The sequence below is a fragment of the Callospermophilus lateralis genome, chromosome X (genome assembly GCF_048772815.1).
Source record: "Callospermophilus lateralis isolate mCalLat2 chromosome X, mCalLat2.hap1, whole genome shotgun sequence".
In the NCBI taxonomy this organism is placed as follows: domain Eukaryota; kingdom Metazoa; phylum Chordata; class Mammalia; order Rodentia; family Sciuridae; genus Callospermophilus; species Callospermophilus lateralis.
In genome coordinates this window covers 126,966,474-126,990,696 of record NC_135325.1, presented here as the reverse complement: position 1 = coordinate 126,990,696, position 24,223 = coordinate 126,966,474, and the positions used below count along the sequence as shown (strand labels likewise).

General features: G+C 38.0%; 1 protein-coding gene and 1 pseudogene across 1 annotated transcript; one reads left to right on the top strand and one right to left on the bottom strand.

Moving 5' to 3' along the window:
• The first annotated feature begins 1,187 nt into the window (after positions 1 to 1,187).
• LOC143639518 (transcription factor Spi-C pseudogene) lies at positions 1,188 to 1,932 on the top strand (annotated as a pseudogene).
• A 7,561-nt stretch (positions 1,933 to 9,493) lies between these two features.
• Positions 9,494 to 19,376, bottom strand: Spry3 (sprouty RTK signaling antagonist 3). The gene is made up of 2 exons (XM_077107001.1): positions 19,097 to 19,376; positions 9,494 to 13,308 (listed from the first exon to the last, which is right to left on the bottom strand). Exon 2 carries the CDS (start codon positions 13,199 to 13,201, stop codon positions 12,335 to 12,337), a length of 867 nt encoding a protein of 288 aa, XP_076963116.1. The 5' UTR covers positions 13,202 to 13,308; positions 19,097 to 19,376; the 3' UTR covers positions 9,494 to 12,334.
• Between the last annotated feature and the right edge of the window lie 4,847 nt (positions 19,377 to 24,223).

Below are 24,223 nucleotides of genomic sequence, written 5' to 3'. Positions count from 1 at the left end.
TTCATCACTAGGCTCTTGTTTTAGTTATTATCAGGAAAAGTACAAGTATTTCTTTGGAAATATAACTATTAGCAAGGAGCTTTGGTGTCATATTTTCTAGGAAATCACAGATCCCTCAAATTTAGCCTTTAACAATTCTATTTCTTGAGCATAGGTCATTGCCTCTTAATTACCTGAAAGAATACTCCTGCCTGAGACACATCTAGATTATAAGTATCTACCACTATATTTGAAGCCTCTTGATTTTCACTAATTCCTTGTCTTTCTGTTTTCCCTTTAAAAAGGAGGCATTACAAGATGAAATGAGGATATATTGAATAAATAGTTTTTAAAAACTCACTTGTAATGTGACATATAGAATTACCTAGTTTAATAATGACCTTTGAAATTTATTAGCATGAATCAAGTAAGAGAATAAAGGAGTGCTTTGTTAAATATTTTTTGTATTTAAAAATAACTTTCAAATAAACACTTTAAAATCATTGGCAAAAATGAATGAATTAGGAATGTGTATTATATTTTTAAAATAAGGAAATTACAAGAAACCCTTTTTAATTTTTTAATTTTTTTTAAAAGAGAGAGAGAGAGAATTTTTTTTAAATATTTATTTTCTAGTTATCGGCGGACACAACATCTTTGTTTGTACGTGGTGCTGAGAATCAAACCCGGGCCGCACGCATGCCAGGCAAGCACGCTACCACTTGAGCCACATCCCCAGCCCAAGAAACCCATTTTATAAGTGCTACAGAATTCCATATTTATCAAACAACTAGCCAGATGCATGACTCCTAGGGGAATAAAAGTGGCCCTGTCTAGAAATTCCCAATATCCAGTATAGATAGTACAGGAATGGATATGGATAATTTTTTCTGGGGCCCTGAAGTTTGGGAATTGTGTTCCTTGTAGTCACAGATTATTCTGGGAGTACTAGATCCCTAACTAATAATAATCTACTTCTTCAGATCAGCAAAGGCAAAATCCCCTTCCCTCTTTTCTGGCGTTACTGCCCTTCTTTTTACCCTCTCCCAACCCATACTGGCCTCTAGAATGGGATCTATAAGCCCCATAGAAATCCTGGATTCAGCTGCACGCTTGGTTTCAGAAGAGAGGAAGGTGACTTTCACCTTGTGCAACTGGATGCTACCTTGGACTCGTACACCCAGAATCGCCACTTAATTAATGAAGCCATGACTTCTGTTGAACAAGACAAGCTAGGTCAAGCCTTTGAAGACGCTATCGAAGTACTAAGGCATCATTCAATGGGACATCTTCAATACTCCCCAGATTACAAAAATTACCTGACTTTCATTAACCATTGTCCTCACATCAGAGGAAATTCCAGATGGTATGGAGTGTATCCTACAGAGGAACCAGTCTATATTTGGAGAACTATGGTAAACAGTGCTGCAGACTTCTATCATGAAGGTAATATTCATCAACCTCTGCAGAATATAACTGAAAATCAGTTGGCAGAAACTGCTGTCTTCCAGCAAAAGGGAGTGAAAGGCAGAAAGAAGCTCAGGCTGTTTGAATACCTTCATGAGTCTCTGTGCGATCCTGAGATAGCCTCTTGTATTCTGTGGGTAGATAAAACCAAAGGCATCTTTCAGTTTGTATCCAAAAACAAAGAAAAACTTGCTGAACTTTGGGGGAAAAAAAGGCAATTGGAAGACCATGACTTACCAGAAAATGGACAGAGCCCTGAGGAATTACGGAAGAACTGGGGAAATCACCAAAATCCGAAGAAAGCTCACCTACCAGTTCAGTGAGGCTATTCTCCAAAGACTCTCTCCACCTCATTTCTTGGGTAAAGAGATTTTCCACTCACAGCCTGTTCAACCTGATCAAGAATATCTCAGTTTAAATAACTGGAATGCCAATCACAACTATGCCTATGCCAATTACCATGAGCTAAATTACCTTGATTGCTAAATATTCTCACTCATTTCCCCATTGCCTGGCATCAGAAAACCCTATGAGCTTCAGGATTTTTCTCTGAAAGCAGTTGGTCCTCCATACCCAGAGGTTCCACATCCATGGACTCAACCAACCACGGATGGAAAATATTTGAAAAAACGAATGTTTCTGTACTTTACATGTACGAGCTTATTTTGTTGTTATTTTCTCCCAAATGATGTGGTAAGAAGTTAATTGGATAACTTCAATTATCCAATTAACATGTTTTATAATGTTTTATATTTGGTATTATAAGTAATCTAGAGATGATTTGAAGTATTTTAGTGGATGTTCTGTAATGCCAGATTCATGGGACCCCAATTGACCTCCAGGAGCCGAATCCGATGCAAGCACACAAGGGTCTTTATTTCAAGCTGGAGCCTGGACTCACAACTATTCCTGATGCAGGGGTCCCAGGGAGTGAGTCATGATCCTTTTTTTTTTTTTTTAAGAGAGAGAGAGAGAGGGAATTTTTTTTAATATTTATTTTTTAGTTTTTGGTAGTCACAACATCTTTTTATGTGGTGCTGAGAATCGAACCCAGAGCCCCGAGCCTGCCAGGCAAGCGCATTACTGCTTCAGCCACATACCCAGCCCCCTGGTCCTTTGTTTAGTGAGATTTTATAGGTTTTGGGGGGGATACTCTATGCGTCACAACATCACACAGCAAATCATTCCATACCGCGGGAAAGTCAAACAACAACTCTTAACATTGATTAGCACATTCACTGGCGGGAACAAGTTGGGTAGGGGTGATTGGTTAGTACAAGAGGGGGATTCCTTTGAACAGATTGGTTTAGGCCACGAGGGGTGTTCGTGCTGAACTACACAGTTTCCCAACACATTATCGACCACCATAAACTACTGGGAGGGTCATCTGGCATCCCAGGTATTTTCCCTGTCTCATGCTGATTGGTGGCTGCTAGGGGGTTGCCATGGGTCCTCACCTAGCCTGACTGAGTCAGGGACACCTGGTGCTGCAGACCTCTCCTGTTATTTACAGACAAACAACTCAGCAGGGTGGGTATGTGCCTAGGAGTGCTCTGTGGGGTCACGCCCCCTTCCTTGGACAGGCTTTGCTCTGAGGTAGAGGCTGGTTTCTCAAAAACGGAGTCACATCAGTTTCTCAGTTCCTTCCCCATTTTATATAAAGGACTTTAGAGTCCATTTTGGTATCTGAGGGTCCTAGAACCAATCTCCCCAGAAGTTACAGAGAGAGAGAGAGAGAGAGAGAGAGAGAGAGAGAGAGAGAGAGGGAGGGAGAATTATTAACTTCAATTATCCAATTAACATTGCACTGAAAAAAATTTAACTCTTTTGCTATCTTTTATCAAATAGCATGTAGTCTATACTAACATAAGGAAATTTTGCCAACAAATAACTTTATTTCAAATGATCGATTCTGACTTGAAAGTGTCTTTGCTCTCAGCATAATCCATGTATCTACTTTATTCTAGATTATGTCAGTTGTATTCATTTGAGTTATATATAAATTTAAACATTTTCCTAGTAATTAGAGAAATACAAATCAAAACTAAGATTCCATCTCACTCCAGTCAGAATAACAATTATCAAGAACAGAAGCAACAATAAATGTTGGTGAGGGTGTAGGGGAAAAGGTACACTCATACATTTTTGGTGGGACTGCAAATTGGTGCAAATATGGAAAGCAGTATGGAGATTCCTTAGAAAACTTGGGATGGAACCACCGTTTGACCCAGCTATCCCACCACTCATTTTATACAATAATTGTTGGGTGTGGTTAGGGAAGAATAGAGGTATTTTGTGTTATACAGGGGGAGTAAAGGGAGGGGGAGGGGGTATGGGAATAGGCAGAATATTAGAATGAATGGACATTATGAGCCTATATGCATATGATTAAATGACTGGTGTAATTCTACATTATGTAAAATAAGAAGAATGAGGGCTGGGGATGTGGCTCAAGTGGTAGCGTGCTCGCCTGGCATGCGTGCGGCCCGGGTTCGATCCTCAGCACCACATACAAACAAAGATGTTGTGTCCGCAGAGAACTAAAAAAAATAAATATTAAAAAAAATTCTCTCTCTCTTTAAAAAAAAAAAGAATGAGAAGTTATTCTCCATTTATATTTGATGTATCAAAATGCATTCTGACCTTATATACAAACAATGATATGATAAATTGTGGTATATTAAAATTGTAATGCCATAAAAAGGAGAGCTCATGTATAATGGCATAATTTGGTGTGCTTTATATACAGAGTTATGAAAAATTTTGCTGTGAATGGATAATCATGAATGCAATGCATTCCACTATTGTCATGTATGTAAGAAATTAATAAATAAAAGAAATATAGGTAATAAAAAAATTTTTAAAAATGAAAAAAAAAGAAATCCTGGATTCAACCCTAAACTGATAACAGTAATACAGATATCCCATTGCTTTTATATTTCTCTTGATCCATATCCCAGCAAAGGAAAGAAAAATATGATCTTGTCCTCAACTTAAAATTTTGTCACTGAGACCAAATTCAGTTTAAAGACACATACAGCTGAAGCAGTAATTCAATCCTGATACATGTTATCAAGTAGACATGTCACTCAAATGATCATCTGTTCTACATCATAGTGAGTATAGGTAATAGTTGAGTACTGTACATTTCAATGTCACTGGAAGGATGGAGCTCTAATGTTTTCAGACAGAAAATATCATATTTGAGTTTGTGGCTTGCTTTGATCATGTCACATTGTGTTAAAAATCATTACTCAAAACTATGTACAACTACAACTTATCAATATATAATAAACCCTCTTAATATGTTAGAGACTCAGCTTCACATATGTGTTACTTATAAATTCCTTCAAGTATAATATTTCTTGCAATTGAAAAATAAATTCTGCTTCAATGATTTAAAAAAAAAACTCTAGGCTTTATTATGTTCATTTTATAGACAAGGAAAGCAGAAATCCAGACAAAGCATGGGGTAGAGAAAGAAGCAGCATAGTATCAAGATAAGAACTCTGATCTAGGTGTCCACAGACCTAGATTGTTATACTCCTTAGTCACTAACACACCATTTGGTTATGAATAAGTCACTTCCTCTCTCTGGGCCTATCTGCATTTATAGAATGAGTTGATTGGGCTTTCTCAAATCTGTTTGCATATTATAATCACCTGCAAGCCTTAAAAAAATACATTCCTCAGCTCCACATCCAAAGATTCTGATTTAATTGGTCTCAGGATACTGTGATTTCCATAACACCACACTGACTCAGAAGAAATCAATCTAGGGAAAACCACAGTTCCAGTCTGGTATTTCTTACTGAAGGAGAAAAACCTTGTCATTTAGTATAAGATTTAAGTAATATGAAGCATGTCCTGGAAGGGAGTTTGATAGGACAGAGCTCAAGTTTCCATATCTCCCTCCCTCCCTCTCTCTCTCCCTCTCGCTTCCCCTTTCTCTCTCACATACACATACAATCATTCCAGCTGGAATGCTGTAGGAGTTTGAAAAATAAGAGTGCCGACATAAATGAAGGACAAAAAGAGTTCAAGGGTACCACTGAGTTAAGGAATTAGTAAAATATGTTTTAGATGAAAGAAGCAAACTGAGCTTTTTTCACATGTTTTATTTTCTTAACCTTTTTTTTTTCCTGCCTGGATTCAAAGATAGTATTATTTCCTACTACTTCCATCAACCATCAATATGGTTGATGCATTAAGATGGACCTGGGACTTTTTCCTTGGAAGAAGCTTTCACCTCCATTGAAAGAGGACCATTTAAAAAATTCACAGTTAAATTATTTAAGCCAACTAAACTCTGGTATTAGAATAATGAGTGTTCCTTTCCTTGGCTTCTTTTGTTTTAGTGTCATCAGAGTGGTAAGATTTTAAAGGAAAGAATTCAAAGATGAACCCAGTGGAAAAGGGCCAAGGAAATCATTCTATATATTTAAGCCTTAGGACATGGGTACAAAATGACTCTTAAGGGTTCACATACGCTTCACCTCAACTTCATCACAGCAGAAAAACATACAGGTGGCTTATGTTACAGCTCTATATTAATAAAGCTAGAGTATTTGTCCGTGTGACCATGTATGTTTTTCTTCCTTAGTAACATGCAATAAAATGGATAGTCAGTTTTTAAAGTACTTGGGGGCTTCCAGATCCTTATCTTTTACCACCAGAGACATGACCATTTTCTGGTATACACAAAAGCATTTCCTGATTAGTTGAAGAATGATAACTTTTGGATTCTCTTCTTTTCCAGGAGACTAGCCAAAAAATACATCTAGAAGCAGACATATATAATTTCAATTATAATGACAACAAGATCCCTAACAAAAAGCATTGTCATTCCCAATATGCCCTCCCTTGTCTATCCTGGCCTTTGAGAGAAATAAAGCATCCTGGTCTGTGAAAGCAACTGGTAATATTATGCTAATGTTTACGGTCAAGATAGGAATACAGGCCTCGATTAGGATATAGGGATCAAGGATTTCAATCTTATTAACTTTATCAAACCTTAGGCCACAAATTCAAAAGTTATACTAATAACCACCTGTGATACTAATGACCACATGTGATACAGTCTAAATCTTCAGAGAAGGTTGAGAATTTTGATTACATTCATAAATTAAAAAAAATGTCTAGTGAATTAGTGCAAAATTTTTTATCTGAGCAACTAGAAATTTGGAATTAGAATTAAAGGAGACAAAAAAGGCTATAATATTTCAAATTTGAAGTGGAAATGATCTGAAGCTTAATTTGACTGCATTATGTTTGACATCTCTACTACATATTGGAGTAGAGAAGTGAAATTGGCAGTTGAGTGCATAAATGGGGAGTTCAAGGGAGAGTCAAAGATGGAGAAATAATTTGGAGAGTTATCACATGAATGGTACTCAAATATCAGATGTCCAGGAACCAATCCATGGGATAAGAAAAGGTGAGGGATATAAGTGGATCCAACAAAGGAATGGGGAAGGAGCAGTCGTCAGTGAAGTAAGAGGAAAATCAGCAGAATGTAGTACTCTGAAGTCAAAGTTATGAAAGTGCTTTTAGTAGGACAAAGTGAACAACACTGTCAAATATTCCCAATGTGTCAGATATGATGAGGACTTGGAAGTAACCATTGGGTTTACTAAAGTGAATATCATTGGAAAAGTTTTGCTATATCATTTTAGCAATAAGCAACCTGTTCATTATTTCCTCACAAAATTTTCAGAATTCTCTCACACTTATCTTAATAAAAAAACATGAATTAGGGCTGGGGATGTGGCTCAAGCGGTAGCGCGCTCGCCTGGCATGCGTGCCGCCCGGGGTTCGATCCTCAGCACCACGTACAAACAAAGATGTTGTGTCTGCCAATAACTGAAAAATAAATATTAAAAAATTCTCTCTCTCTCTCTCTCTCTAAAAAACCCATGAATTATATCAGTGAAATGCATTCAGTATTTATATGACCTTAACCACAAATATGAAAACATATTGATGGCATATTTCTATCAACTAAATTCTTTGACTTTATGTAAGAATGGTCTATAGGACACAAGGAAGTATTTTGTATAAGAATAAAAGGAAGTATAACTCTCAGAATGTGTCTATGATGTCATAATTATTGGCTGAAATATTTTTAAAAGCCATTTGCTAAGGTTTGGATAAATGTCCCCAAAGGCCCATGCATTAAAGGCTTGGTTGCTAGGCTGTGGTACTATTGGACTCCTGGGAGATGGTGAAACCTTGTGTGTGTGTACTGCTGGGGATCAAACCTAGGGTCTTGTGAATGCTACACAAAAGCTTCACCAATGAGCTACATACCCAGCCCTAGAATCTTTAAGAGGTGGGGCCTATTGGGAAGAAGTTAGGTCACTAGGGTAAGCCCATAAAAGGGATTTGGGGAGCCTGGGCCTTTCCTCTCTTTGTTTTCTGGTCACCATGAAGAAAGTAACCTTCTCCTACTATGACACAGTGCCTTGCAATTGGCCCGAAAGCAATAAGCCAACTGACTATGGACTGAAACCTCTGAAACTGTAATCCAAAATATCTTTCCTCATTTTAAGTTTATCATCTCGGATATTTTGTTATAGTGATGGAAAGATGACTAACTTCCTGGTCAATCAATTGATTTCTTTATTTTAATGCTTCAAAATATTTGTTTAACTAATTTTTCCTGAATTTATTGACCAGCTTCCCCACTATTATGACAATTGAGCCTAAATGAACATATGTACACTCATGTGTATGTTATTTGAAGAGTTCAATAAGATAAACTACCTTTCCTATGAAGAAGACTAATGAGACTTTGTGACTTCTTTAATTGAACTAGGGAATTCATTTTCATGTAGGAAAAACTCCTTCAAAGCAAGTCAGAGAACATTTCTATCACCACAAAATAACCTTATGGGCTTTAAAGATGGTGGGTTGTCTCTAACTCACTTTAGAAGAATATGATCAAAGATGCAACAATCAGAGATGTAGTAGTTTCATATGCCCTCTCATAAGAGATTGGAGAAGTTGGCTTGCTATGAAACAGACTGTAGCCAATTCAGTGACATTCTACTTTGATGTTTGCTCTCCTTCCTTCCTTAATTCACTACTCTTTTCCTCACTCCTGCTTTGCACATAAGCTTTTGTGTCAAGCTCTATTTTCTAAGAAACCTAGCTAACACATCTGAAAATAAGGAACTCTGGAATAAAGCAGTGATTTCACTCTAAGAAGTTTGTAATGCCACCATCTTGGGAAGCAAAGCAACTAATATACATCTGTAGCTGTTGCTTAATTCCTAACATAGGAACACATTTATTCCAACTCCTAGGCTGCAGGTAGAGTTAGGGAAAGGATTATTCACCATTTGAGGTTTGTTACTTCAGCATGGCTTCAGCTGTGTTCCAGATTTCTACACATGACTATGGAGCATAGACTTTGGAATCAGACAGCCTAGGCTCAAATCTTACCTCTACCACTTATGGTTGTTGCCTTAGGCAAGTCACTTAACCTCTCTGTACTTCAGTTTGTCATCAAAAAGTAGTGAATGGAATAGTGCCTATGTGTAGAGTTATTGTGAGGATTGAATGCAATAATTTAGGTAATATGCTAAAAGTAGTGCTTAACACACAGTAAGCACTAAGTGTTCGATATATTATGGCTATTGTGATGGGCTGGAACCAAAGGAAAACTCTTGGCTATTGCCATATGAAATGTATCCAGGGACCTATATGTGGAAAGCAATAGGGTTTAGGGGGTAACAGATGACTTAGTTGCAAAAAAATGCCAAGCAGGAAACACCTTCTAAATATTCCTGTTTATACAGTGCATGACACAAAGTAGAAAAATAATGAAAACAGAGACACTCTGCAGGATTTAGAGTTCTTTTGTATATATTTTAAATATACATGTGCAATACATTAAAATATATAGAGATGTGTGAATATATATTTACATATATATGTGTGTATATATATGTATATATATGTGTGTGTGTATATATATATATATATATATATATATATATATATATATATATATATGAAATCACAGAAGGGATACATATGCACACTCACTCATACGTCCATGCGCATACCCCAACAGGACCCATCTATACGTAAATCAGATGCAGTCCGTATCAGGCCAACTTGGACACAAGTGAAAGCCCTGACTCAGCAGCAGATTGAAGACTGCAACTGCATTTGAGTAACCCTTCAGTTTCTTCCACCAAGTGTAAGGCCATTTAGAAATACACTGAGAAGGGCTTTTCTGGGTATATGGCAGAGCCCAAGGCCCCTCTGGCAGTGCACAATTTGCCTGAGTAAGGACTGCAGGGTTGGGATATCAAGGAGCTATCAAGAAGGGACTTGTGTTATTTTGGGCCCTGAAACTGATAAGCAAACATCCATAGAATAACTTTAGCTCCAGAACAATGCACTAGTGTCAGAAACATCTTAGATATTTGAGCTCTAAGCAAATTTCAGGCAGAAGCAGAAAGAAGTGTGTTGCTACTCATCTCCATCCAGCTTGACCCAGAGAACTGGGCACAGCTTTTAGGGGTAGATAAGTTTGAAGTACAATCAGGCAGACTTGTAAGACAAAAATGTTACTTAAAATCAAAAGAATCTAAAAAGCAAACAAAGGGGTTATAGATATTGGTTTAGATTTATAAATGTTTCAAGAAGCCTAATCTTATATATGGCACCATTTGCAGCAGTATCATTAACATTATTAATAATCATCATAACATATTCATATATACAAAAATAGAGCAAAGCAATTCTAGAAGAGGAGGTGTAAGTAAAGGTGTAGGACAGTGTGCAATCCAAATGTAATTATGCTTCAGAACAATTCTGAACTAATAAGGACTAAGTGGCACATATTTCTGTAGTATATGTCCAACAAAGGGACATGGATGTCCCCTCCTTTCCTGTGTATGACTATACACTTCTCACCTCTCCACCCTGCAAAACACATCCATGCACACTTTAAAAGAGATGATATATAAAGTTAGAGTCTGGAAGTCTTAAACGAAGTTGGAGCACCTTGATTTCAAGCAAGTGCCCTCAATCTCTGAATACCTTGATGAATTTTGGATTCACTTACAGAGGGAAACTAATTCTTGTGTCTTTTAGCAATAGTCTTTAGGAGCCTGCCATCATCACTGCATCCTTTTCCCATTGAAAGGGGTTCACAGCACAGGCTCTCTGTAAGTCACTTCTCTGCATTATACATCTTTCATCTCAGTTTTTCAGTTGCTGAAATCTAGGTTCTCAGACAGCTGCCATTGCAGACAAAGCCAGGAGAGAGCACAGTGTGTACAGCAAAGAGTAGATGCAATGGCGAAGATACAGCTTGGTTAGGGCTTCTTAAAGCTTTTTCTTTTCCACACTTGAGCTTCTACAAGGTGACAGAGCCAAAGGTGATGTCCACTGGGGGAAGCCTCAATACTTGATAGTTAATTAACTACTCACCATGCACTGCAGAAAGACCACCATACTAACTTGGCATGGTTCCTGAAAAGTAATTGGAAGGGAATTGCTTTCTGTCATTGTTAATGGAGTCCTAGGAAAAAATCACATGACTCATTTGTGGTGCAGGGGAGAAAATATTGAACTAGAAGTCAAAAGGCCAGTATTCCAGTCCTAATTTGGCTATCAATTCAGTGTGTGGCCTTGGGCAAGTCCCTTCCTATTTCCAGGCCTCAGTTTTCCCATCTGTAAAATAAGGGCGTTGAACTACATTAACAGTTAAGATTCCTTCCAGCTCTAAAGTTTTATGACTTTTTATGTCCATTATTAAGGCCTGAGCCATGCAGTCTCAGGGCAGTTAGCTTCTAAGAGAGAACATACCTCTGTAATATCCTTTGCTTTGTTCATTTAGCTATAAAGCACGTCTGCCTTTGGCACTTGGGTCAGACATACAAAGTTATGAGCATCCTGATTTACTATCCTACTCAGCATGCTAATGGTATCTGTCAGCACTATAAGTTGATTACCGGGAAAGGGAGAAAAACTCCAATTAATTAAATCTGGAAATGTAAGATAACCTAATATGCTCACAAACAGGTGAGTATGGTTGTGAGTGCACACACATTGGGATACAGACTATTGCTAGTGATCAGTTCATTACAGTAATCCATGTCCCTTAATAAAAATTAGTAAATAGTATAGCATAGCAAAGTTTGGCGTCTAAGGAAACACCTATGGAAAAACAGCACTTTGGGACATGTTAGAAAAAGAAAGGAAGAATAGGCAGAGACAGACAGATATAGATTAAATATGGTGAAAATACAGGCAAAGAAAGGATTAGTTTGAAAGAGGGAAAAGGGGAGGAGAAAGGAGTAAAATAAAAGGAAAGAGGCTGAGAATGAAGGAGAAAGGAAAAGGGAAAAAAGAGGAGACAGGGAGATAGAGAGGAATAGAGAAGAGAAGGGCAGTAAATAGGGAGATGGGGTCATATTCCCTGGAAGGTTGAACACTGTTCCACATGTACTTGTGAAAACCATCTTAGAAGAAAGCTTCCAAAGGCACTGTGGAAAGCAGAGTGACAATCAGAGCCTGCATCGAGAGGCATTACATTGGGGAGCCCCTAAACCTCCACGTTGCTGGCTCTGTCAGTCCTCAGTGGTCCAAACCTCATGCCTGTGAATCACCTGATTTGCCATGACAGCCACAAGGGCTGAGTTGGCAGGGTGTAAAAAGGTTGAAGAGCAGTGAGACTGATACTGTGAAAAGAACAAGGCATCCTGCACCAGGATGTACTTTGCCATTCCCCTGATGCTGCAGGAACAAAAGAGGTGAAGCCCTAACTTTGGCTAGTTTATTACTCCTTCTCCTCTCCAAAGATGAGGCTTATGCTTTACTGATGGGGGATAGAAGGAGAAAGCTCTGGATCCATCTTGCGAGAAGGTCATACAGACTTTTCCTGGGCCTTGGGGAAAGGTGCACTACCAGAAGAGATTTTTCTGCACACAGTGTTGGTGTGCCTCTTACAGCGGCAGCCTGGTCTCCGAAGACTATCATAGCCCTGCTGGCACAGATGGAGGCATCCACGGGTAGGCAGGTAGCAGCACAGGCAGGGTAGGAAGAGGGAGATGAGGCTCATGGCTGCCCAGCGGACGAAGCAAGAGCTAGGCCCGCAGGAGCAGGGTTCATCAGCGCAGTTGTCTTCATCATCAGTGGAGCAGTGGTAGAAGAGGCCCTTGACACAGCAGAGGCAAGTGCCATAATCGAGGAGGCTCTCAGCAGAGCAAAGGCAACGCTGGTTGCACAGCCAGCAGGAGGGGAGAGGGCGAGCAGCTGTGCAGGGGACACACTTGCAGCGCCCACACTCCTCGCAAATGAAGAGGTGCTCACTATGATGCCCTACAGATTGCTCAGCTCCTCCCTTCAGAGCACCATCCGCCTTTGGGTAGGCCCCTGCTCCAGGCTGGGTTCGGATGATGGACTGACCTGAAGGTGAGGGCGTAAAGCTGGCCAAGAGCCTTTGATCAGAGGCAGTGGTGCTGTGGGACATCGAGCTGGCAATGCTAGATTGGCTCAGATGTTGAGGCAAGGGCTGCAATTGATGGCACTGGCTGAGACTGCGGGGTAGAGCAGTAGGCATGGTAGCCAGGGACCAATCAGATTTGTGCGTTTGCACGATAAGGGAAGGACTGGAGAGGGCCTGTTTACAGGGGGCTGGAGGCCGTTCCACATAATCATTGCTAGCATGAGTAGAGCGCAGCTGTTCAATAGGCAGAATTTGTTGGAAATCATCTATCACTGTGGCATCCATTTTGCCTTGATTTTTTGAGCTCTGAGTGGTTTTGGATCAGAGTGGCACTTATGGTGATAAAGAGGAGCCCTTGTAGTTACATGGACCTCAGGGTACATCAGAAAATCCTAGGAGAGAAGAAATAGAAACAGTAAATGAGAACACACAGGCATGTATTTCTGTAGGGAACCAACAAAGGTCAGGCCTTATCACCAATACTATGTTCAATCACTTAATGATAGGCATGCTACATATACCTTTATTGTGTAATCAACAACATCTACTTCTTTACAGACAAATCTAGTCATCCCATTCAGCCTATAAAGTGGTTTGGGAGCAAATATTATATCATTGATTATTTTTGTATTTCATTATATGACTAGGTTCACAGGAGCAGCTAGCTCATTCAGGAGTTTACTAACAGAAATATGAGCCCTGAGCATCAGAATTCTAATAATAATGGAACAAAACGTTAAATGCAAAGTCAACTTCCTAAAGCAATTCTGAAGCAAAAAAAAAAAGCATCCAAAATCTCCCATGGGAAGTTACTTATATGTGTATGTATCCAATTAAAATTCTCCTTTTAGTGCATTTTATGACAAGTAGAAATAAACAGATGAGAAAGGACACTGCTTCATTTGATGAATATAGGCAAGCAAGCAAGATGCAATAATGGTAGAAGTATGACAGAGACACAAGGGCAGGAATTATGCTGTCAGTAGGGTAATAGGAAAAACACCTTCTCACTACCTTGCAGACCACTTTAACTAACTGAGGAGGCAATTCTTTTAAATGGCACAGCAGATCCATAATGAAACATTTTCATATAGATGGGAATAACAAGGGGTGGGAGAACTGTAGAAGCAAGCCTTGAATGATTTCAAACATCACCTGTAGTTGTGACTATCACAACCTTGAGTTGACTCCATTTTGTTGGCATTTCCCAAGCATATTCTGCTTGGACTGCTTTTTTCTACCTTATACCAAAAACTGGATTTCTAAAAGATCATCAATGTTCTTACATAATGTTTAATACAAGTTGAATATCTAGAAAACACATGCTTATATCTTCATTGTATCACAAAAAGTTATATAGTCATTCTCTTAAAGGATTTTTATCAAGGTTAGAACTAATAATGATAAGCATGAGGAGAGTATTGAACAAATAGGAGACAGGGACTGGGGGTATAGCTCGAAAGTAAAGCACTTGCCTAGCATACATGAGATCCTGAGTTCCATTCCCACCACTGCGAAGAAAAAGAAGGAGAAGGAGAAGGACAAGGTCAAGGACAAGGACAAGGAGGAGAAAGGAAAAGAAAAAGGAGAGAGAGAGAGAAAAAAAAAAGAGAGAAAGACTGCTATATCATACCACCTAGTTGACTGAACAGCCTAAAAGAAATAAACAAGGACACCTAAACACCAATCCAAGAAGACAACATGTAAACATCAGGACCTAAGAAACACTAGCATGAATAAAGTATATATTTGAAATCCATCAGATTTCAGGCTTCCTCAAAATAGATCGATTACTCATACCACTATATGGGATGGAGAGTTTGGATGAGTAATAGAAATGAACAAGAGAGAGAGGATTGTGCCTACTTAGGTTTCTGTAAGCAAGCAAACATGACAATGAAATGGGCCTAAAGCTCAGGAACAAAAAAAAATAATGGTGTGGTTCATAAAGGAGTCAGTTGCTAATAATGACCAGACTTAGGTGACTTTCGAGGCTATATCCTCATGTAAACCTGATTAACTGGATTTTCATGTATTAATTTTTTGAAAAGACATTCAAATTGGTTAAAAATAACTTTTTGGCCCATCACATCAAAGAACTAGTCTCAAAAAAATTTTACTTAGAGCTAGTTGCTTTGGTGTTAAATAAACACAATACAAAGGAATGCAGATAAACACTATGGAAACTCTAAGACTTAAATGCCTATGTTCCCTTTGTCAAATCACTTGTTTTCTTTGGGCCCCTGCTTCACAATCTATGTAATCATAGGAGTAAACTAGCTGATCTCCTAGGATCTTACCCCATCATGTGAAGCAGTTTGATAAAATAATTCCTTTCATTCATACCTTCTACATCTTCAAGTCCTTGAGGGTATGTTGGACAATGTGTCCTTGTATATTTGGGCAATTACAAAGCAAAAATATATGTACCCCTGGTTTACATACACTCAGAGACCCCTGTAACCTCCTACCCCTACCTTTGCTATATCTTTATAGATTCATTGACTTAGAATTGGAAAGGAATAGAACATTTTCATTTGGACAACCAAATAAACAAGGACACACTTTTCAATATATATATATATATATATATATATATATATATATATATATATATATTTATTTACATATACTTGTAGGGTATATGTGGACATAGGAGCATAAAACTATAACTCTTTTGGAAAACTATAAGAAATGGATTTATGTCCCATTCATCAACTAAAGAATGTGTGGCATCCTTCAAGTCCTTTACACTAAAAGCTCAGTAACATACATGCTGAATGCAGTTTAGACTCATTGATTTATCAAAGGAAGCTAGATTGAACACATATTGGAAATTTCAAGAAGCAAAGATTCAAAGGAAGGTATATAAGGTCTCAAAATTACAGGAGATGTTGTGATATTCCAAAGATGGGCTTTCAGGGATGTCACTAGGGACATGTCCAGAAGGTTGAAAGCTAAGCTTGGAAGAATCTAGGTCATAATACAAATGACTCAGAACCCATAATGAGAACCATGTTCAAAGGGGATTCTGTCTGAGGAACAGAAGGGTAGACAGTGTTTAGGTTAAAATGGTATCCTAGAGTATGGATATTAGACTTCTGCAAGACTACGGAGTTAAGAGGACTGGTTTGATTATTAAAGAAAGTTGTGGGCATCAGTCTGGGATGATGAGGTACTGTCTTGCTTTCAGGTAAGGGGACTGACAGATTAGATTTATTAGAATGGACTCTGAGATCCAGTGCAAAAGATCTGCAATACAGTGTGCAGTAGGGCCTGGTAAAAAGAGGATGTTGAGTAGGATTTTTTTAAAAAAAGGATTGGATGTCAATAAATTCTTTGCAATTCTAGATCTGCTGAATCTGATCTGACTAACAGGAATGAACTGAATTAGATACATACTATAGCCAAAGGTAAGATGGAAAAAAATATTGAGAAATGAATGGCAAGAGACTGCTGCAGCACACAGACTAGATGAAAAACTATGACTGCATGCATGTTTATGATTCAGAAATTCACTCATTAAAGAGCCATTCATTGTGAGCAGCAACAGTTAAGAAACTGACTGTGCTGTTAGTCAATTCCATATTATATTAAATCAGAGAGAGAATTACATATCCCATATTACTAAATAGGAGTCAAAGTGATTACAAGTTTTGGCTGCAGATTGATGGGATCTAGTGATTTTTGTCACGTACTACCTCTGCAGTAATGAATGATGCATTGTAAACCCACTCCCATCTCAGTCTCTCTGGCCAGGTGCTCATAGCTTTCTCAACAGTTTTTCCTGTAGCCCTGAAATTTGCTATGTTCAACCTAAATAGTGATTTCTTTTCTTATGCCAACTTAGGGACTAGAAAGCTAAATCCATTCAAGAAATGCTAATCTTTGTTAATGGAAATAAAAAGTATTTTCTCCATGGAACCTAACGTCTGCCATGCTGAAACTAAAGTTGAAAACTTTCCTATTTAAAGCTCTTCTATATTAACACCTTAAGCCAGTTCTGATTTCTATGATAAATCCTTTCTGATACAATATGACTCAATGTTCATTTCAATGAAGAGGGAGGAAGAGAAAAAGGAGGGCCTGGCTCCTGTTTTCTCCCAGTCTTGTGGGTTCAATGCTGCTTTTTACCTTACTGTATAACGGCTCTGGGGTGTGTTGCTTTTTTTTTTTTTTTTTTTTTTTTCTGTACTCTGCTGTTTTATACACTCGTTCTCAGAATAACTGAAAGCAAACATAGGGAGAATTTCTGCTATGGCTTTATATGTTTTCCTAGTTATGCTGTTCCAAAGTCTGCTCTCTAAAAATCTCTCTCTGTGCAAAAGCATTTGCATCTCTATCAAAGCACATCCCCCTTACAAATACCAAGTTGTATATAGTTTACATTACTAACCTCTCTGCCACTGACTGGGCCTCCCTCCTACCGCATACATCTTTCTGGAACTGCCAGGTTCTCACCACATTTAACTCTTAACTTGTCACTTTGCAACCCTAGTCCTATTCATTAATTTAATAGTTTCATTAAGACTTATAGCAGTTTATTTCAAACCAGGGAGTCTTGAAGTTTTAATACCTTGCATTATTAAAGCTGTTTTAGTGATGAATGATACAGGGAAAATTGTTATGTCAAATGAATTCACATTCTTCTAATCCGGAGGAAAATGATAAGCTAGTTATTCATTTAAGAAGCTGGAATCTTCTCTTTAAGCCTCAAATCATTTTATAAGACACAAGAAACCTAAGTTCTAGTCCTAATGCTATCTTTACTTTACTATGTGACTGTAGGCAAGTGACCTCTGTTCCAGGCCTCAGTTTTGTCAAGATGAAGGGGTATGAAAGAAATGTTTTCCTTTCTTGTTCCAGTGCTCTAAATTTTGTGCTGGGTTTGTTGGATGCATATCTCAGTCTGAAAGGTCTTTCATGATCCTTTCTTTAGATTCTTTACTTCCTCACTATTCAACTCCTCAATTCTGAATAAACACCTCCAAATCCAAGTCACTCAGATCATTATCTAGACTGTTTCATAGCAAAAGAGACCTAACATAAAGAAACAAAATATACTATTACAATAAAGTCTTAGTATATGTTTGTTTAGAGTCCAAAAGAACAAGTGGGATACTTCATTATGGTATACTGCCAACCTTTGCCTTATTTGTATTTATGTATGTATCTGCCTTGTTAGGAATATGATTTAACACCTGGTATATCCAAATTAATGTAATAGCACATTATGTTACAGTGATGTTTTAATACACCCAGAAAAGCAACAACAGTTTGCACTTCAAAATAGATTTTCAGTTTAAGAGTTCAAGGTCTGTTTTCTGTTCATTCAACTTGCTTTGCTGCATTAGAGTTAGTGATAATTATAATTAGATGTGTGGAAGAGAGTGGATGCTGTAAACCATTGCCTTGGGTCCTATTAAATGTCTATTGGCTAACTAGAAATGCTCACAGGTTCTCACTTTGAACAAAATTTTCACATGTCACACAGAGACACGTGCACACATACACAGGCATAGATTCAGAGATTTCTAAAGCATTTCTCTTGACTCAATGTAAGTGGGGGGTTATGCCGTGTCAGCTTGCGCCATTTCTACCCAGGGCAAGGTGATGTGATGAAATCTGAACGATGCACAGCTCAGACTTGTGAGCCAATAGCAGACTAGCCCCACGCTGACAGGATGCCTGCTGGGCAGCCAGACTGGCCTCAGCAAGGGCTCTTCCTAAGACCTCAGCTTGGGTGGTTAGGCTGTGCTATGAGGGGCTTAGGTAAGCACCAAAATGCATTTAAAGGTGAACAGGCTGGATATTAAATTGACATTTGGCTAAAAATGGGATCATTTTGAAGTCTTGTTTTGATTTATAAATTTCCAAATACAGATAATTTTCTATAAAAGCTGATTCATTTAAATTTCATTTAAAAGGTTTTCATTTTATTTTACCCACGCGCTTGCGCGCGCACACACCACACACACACACACACACACACACACGCGGGCGAGCGCGCGCGCTTGCGCGCGCGCACACCACACACACACTCACCACAGACAGACAGACACACACACACACACACACACACACACACACACAGAGTACAGGATGGCTGGAATGAATGGCAATCTGTGCATTGCATAGAAAGAATTATGAAGTCTTTAAGAGCTAATCTCTGTATCTTACCTTGAGAAAAGGGTTTATCCATGCTGAGAAAAGCAGAATAACTAATGCTCCATTTGGCTCAAAGGACCTCCTCTCCTGAGTCTTTAGGTTTCTCCACCTCTCTTCGGAAAGTCTGAATGAAAACTCCTTTACTGGCAGTGAAGCCAGAAACAGAGATAGTTCTGTCTTGGTCTTTCCGACACAGCAGAAAAAACAGAGAAAGGAAAAAATAAAAATTAAAACGGAGTTAGGAGTGAGACTCAGACCTGTAGTGGCAGATACTTTGTAGAGATTTTACATGCAGATCTAAATCTCGATGCACGTATTCCCCAAAGAAAGCTCAGCAGGGTAAGTTGTTCACCTCCTCCTCCTCTTTCTCCTCCTCCTCTTCTTTCTCCTCCTCCTTCTCCTTTTTCTCCTCCTCCCCCTCCTCCTCCGCCTCTTTCTCCTCCCCCTTCTCCTCCTCCTCCTGTTTCTTTACCCCCTCCTCCTCCAGTATTTTCCTTCCCCTCCTCTTCCCCTCCCCCTTCCCTCCTCCCCTTCCTTCTTCTTTACCTCCTCCCCCCACTTCTTTTTTGCCCCCGCCTCCACCTCCGCCTCGTTCCCCTCCAATCTGTCAGATGAACTGAAGCAGCAGAAACTGCAGTTGTAGGCATAGGATATCTCAACAGAGCAATAGACACCGCTAGCATGTGATTATTTATATAGTTCATGGTGTGTTGGTATATAATCTGCAGGGGGAGGGGTGGGGGATGAAGTAGCACTGTGTTCAGCTCAGCTAGCAGACTGTTTTGTGAATGTAGATGATTTCTGGAGGTCTTGTGAATGGGTTGTAGAGGAGGATGGGAAGGGATTTATTGCTCCTTGTTATAATTTCTCTCTCCCCCCTTCTCTGTGTCGTTTGCTTTCCCGGAGCTGTAGCTCTTAATGCTTGGCTAAGTGGCGTCATCCAGTTGAAATTGAATCGACCCATTAAAACTCCCCATAGGAATCTCTGTATCCGGTCCCTGGGTAATGACTGAAACAAAATTTAAAGGAAAGTGGGGGTGGGGTGCAGAGTAGCAATTTTAAGGAGGCCTTATTTAAATATCTCTGCCAATCACAGCCCTACCAAGCCACTCAGCCCTTGCTGAGTGATTGCAAGCTTCAATCAGATAAAGAGAAGGAGCTTCTCCTTTGTTTAAAGGTTTCTCCCACCTCTTTTCCTCATTCATTCCCACTTTTTCAGCCCTAATGATTATCCATCCATCATTCACTGGGAAACCATTACCCAGCCTTTAGTATGTCATACATTCCACAACAAATATTTATCGAGTGCCTTCCTTTGTGCTAGGTGTTGTGGGTCCCTGCCTTCATGGAGCCTCCTTGAGACTACCAGGGTTCTGAAGATAAAGCAGCCTTAATTTACTCTTAGAGCTAAGGACAAAGCTTTCTGTAAATTACACTCAGTCCACTATTTAATTCAATTTGGAGGGGTCCTCCTTCTGGGCATCCAGACAGAAGTACTTGGATAAAAGCAATTCTCATACTTAAAATAAATGAGGTCTGATTTCAAATCCTGTTCGATGGACAAATGGCAGAAGCTTGGCCATCAACATTCTTAGGATGCTTTAGTTACCCCATCTATAAAATTGAGATGGTAAATGGTGACAGTTCACAGTAAAACAAACTTGTGAGGCAAGAAACTGAGATTCTTAATCTTACTTTAACTCCTTGTGTGACCTTTGCAGTTTACTTGTCCTCTACAGACTCAATTTCTACATTAACATGAGAGGATCTGATTAGGTAATTGCTTAGGTCTCTTCTAGCCTTGACATTCTATTATTTACACCCTCTCAGGGGTGTTAAAAAGGACAAAAAAGCATAAAGTTTTAAAAATATGTTTTTGCATGGATCTGCATGTGCTCTATGTTCAAGATATCCCAAACTGTTCTGTTGATATATATGTGTGTGTTGTGTGATGTGTGTGTGTTTTCTAAGGAAATCCAGATCTATTTTCCCAATAAGAATTCGCAGTGAAGAAATTTTGCCATTTAAATTATTCTCTTATGTGGGCTCAAACATCTTTCTTATACTTGAGTTTATAGAAATTATGAAAACCATTAAAGCTGAATTGTTGGTTAATCTGCAGAAGAGAACAGATTACTGATGTATTTGTTCTCCCATTTATTCAATAAATATTTATGGCACATCAATTATGTGCCATAAATATTAGTTATGTACTACTAACTATATTAGTAGTTATGTACTACTAACTATATTCAGGTCAAACAGATCAGGGTTCATATTTTTGCTCTTTAATTTATGAGCTCTCTGAGCAATTCAATTCACCTCTCTGAGCCTATAGATTGAAAAAAGTTCTTGCATTTAGAAGTTTTATCATGGTGCCTACTATATAGCAAATACCTAGTGAATAGTAATGATGAATGTTAGGAAATCATTCTTGCTCTAATGTAGTCCATGATGACTTCAGTTTGAACTTCTTTCATTTTTAACAATTACAGCTTTAAGTATGAACAGATTGGGTTGCCTAATTCTTTTCCCTCCTTTATTCTGTGAGCCTATATTAAGATAACAAATTATTCAATCTTATCACCTCTTAGGATGATACACATGACAAAAAATAATTATATTGATGGTCATTCATTCATTCAACAATGCCTACTATGAGATAATATCTAAGTGCTGGTAATTCAATACCTAAATTTCCTGCTCTCCAGGAGTTGACATTTAATTTGGTAGGGAGACCAAATTTATTTTATGTCAGATATTGTTCTAAGAATTCTATATATTTTAACTTATTTAATTCTGATAACAATCCTATGAGGTGTATTTATAAATTGCAGTGGTTTTACAAGTGAGAAACAAAAGCCCAAAGAGATTAAGTAACTTTTCCAAGGTTACATAGCTGGTGATTTGCAGATTTGGAATTTATCCTAGTCCAACTCACTCCAGAGCATGTATTCTTAACCATTACACCACAGTATCCAAACAATTGGAGAACCCCTTCAAGGATTTTTTCCTATAACACTCCAAACTATTTGGAATCTGCTATGCTTGGAAGATTTGTCTCTCTCAAATTCCTATGTTGAAAACCAATCACCAACATGATGGTATTAGGAATAGGGCCTTTGAGGTGATTTAAATCATGAGGGTGGAACCCTTTTAAACAAGAGGCTTCAGAGACCGCCTTACCCCTTCCACCATGTAAGGACTCAACAAGAAGGTACCATGTATGAATCAGAAAACAACCTCACCAGAAACTACCAATGCCTTCATCTTCATCCCAACCTCCAGAACTGTTATAATAATGATAATGATAAATTATAATAATTATAATAAATCTATACAAAATACATAATTATAACAAATAAACTCTGTTATTTATAGATTAATTAGTCTAAGATCTAAGGTTACCTAGTTAATTAAGCCTAAACAATGACAAAATCCCTGAACAGTTCATATTGTTGTACACTCCTTTGTCTTTGAATATCTGATCAGTCTTCCCGAAACACATCCCTAACTTATATCCTTTAGGCCTAGGTGTAGAATCACTCACTATAGGAAAAATCTGTACAAAAATCTCTTTCTCCAAAAGACCAGTTTAGGTAAATGTCTTCTTCTCTGTTCTCCAGTGGCCTCCTTGTACTTAACACTATCATAAACTTATCATTTTTTATTATAATCATCTGTCTTCCATTCTAGACAGTGATTTCTGTGAGAGAAGATAAAATATTTATCATATTTGTCTTTGCCACTTTATCTCTAGGGCCTAGCACTTGGTTATTGAATGGAAAGCTAACTGACTCTTGGAAATATACATGGATATCTTTATTTGTACTTTTAGCTGTTGTGTTTCAAAACCACTATTTGTAATTTCATGATTTTTGATAGGTTATCAGAATAGTACAATTATATACAGAAATTTGATATTGAGACATCATTAAATTCACTATATATTAACCTGACATCTTGTTTTACAAATTCATTAGATTTGCTTAACACTGCATTTCAAGACATTTATTTTCTTGTCTCCTTAGTTAATGGTGTACTTTTCAGAAAACACGTTTTGACAAATTCATTGAGTTGTTCAAGATCATACAGCTAATTATTGATAGTATGGGGCCTAAAAGCAAAAACAGATCCCCTATCTCCCAATCCAGTCCCTTCTTTGTTTTTATAGGATACCTTGCTGGCATTAATTCAGTTCCAATTGAATTTGCTGATATTGTCTCAGCATAGGTCAACCCATAGACTTTTGTAAGCCAATAATTTCCAAAAAATAAATAATTATTCTTTTTAAAAAATATTTTTTGGTCATAGATGAACACAATACCTTTATTTTATTTATTTTTATGTGGTGCTGAAGATCGAACCCAGTGCCTCACACATGCCAGGTGAGTGCTCTATTGCTAAGCCACAACCCCAGCCCCTAAATAAGTAATTTTAAAGGACACTAGAAGAATCACTCATCCCTCCAAATATTTTCCTTACTACTCTGTGTAGAAATTTATGGTTTATGTTTTTGTAATGAATTAAACACATCTTTTTACACTTTATAACAACTGGTTGTTCAGCTCTTTTTTTAAAATATATTTTTTAGTTATAGATGGACACAATATATTTGTTTTATTTACTTATTTATTTTTATGTGGTGTTGAGGATTGAACCCAGTACCTCACACATGCCAGACGAGTGCTCTACCACTGAGCCACAACCCCAGCCCTGTTCAGATCAATTTTGATATGATAGTTAACTAAAAGACATTCTGAAACAAGGAAGAGTATATCTAACAGTATACTGAATGAAGAAAATAGGAAATGGGAAAGAGTGTTGCAGGAATCACAAATATAGAAATAAATTAGGTAGTCAAGGAAGGTTTCACAGAGAATTAGAAAATGGGCAGAAAATGATAAACATATAATTCAGATTAAGGGTACATGTGGAAAGTCAGATTAGTAGCAACATGCATAGAGTCTAAGAAGAATGAAACATTCAAAATATCTTGTGTAAGAGGTAATTTGAATGACAGGCAAAGTAATTTAGATTTAGTGCTCTAGGAACTAGAAATAAATATTTAAATTAAATAATAAAGTATGAAAATAAACTACATTTAATAAAGACACATCGGGCATGATATATTGGAAT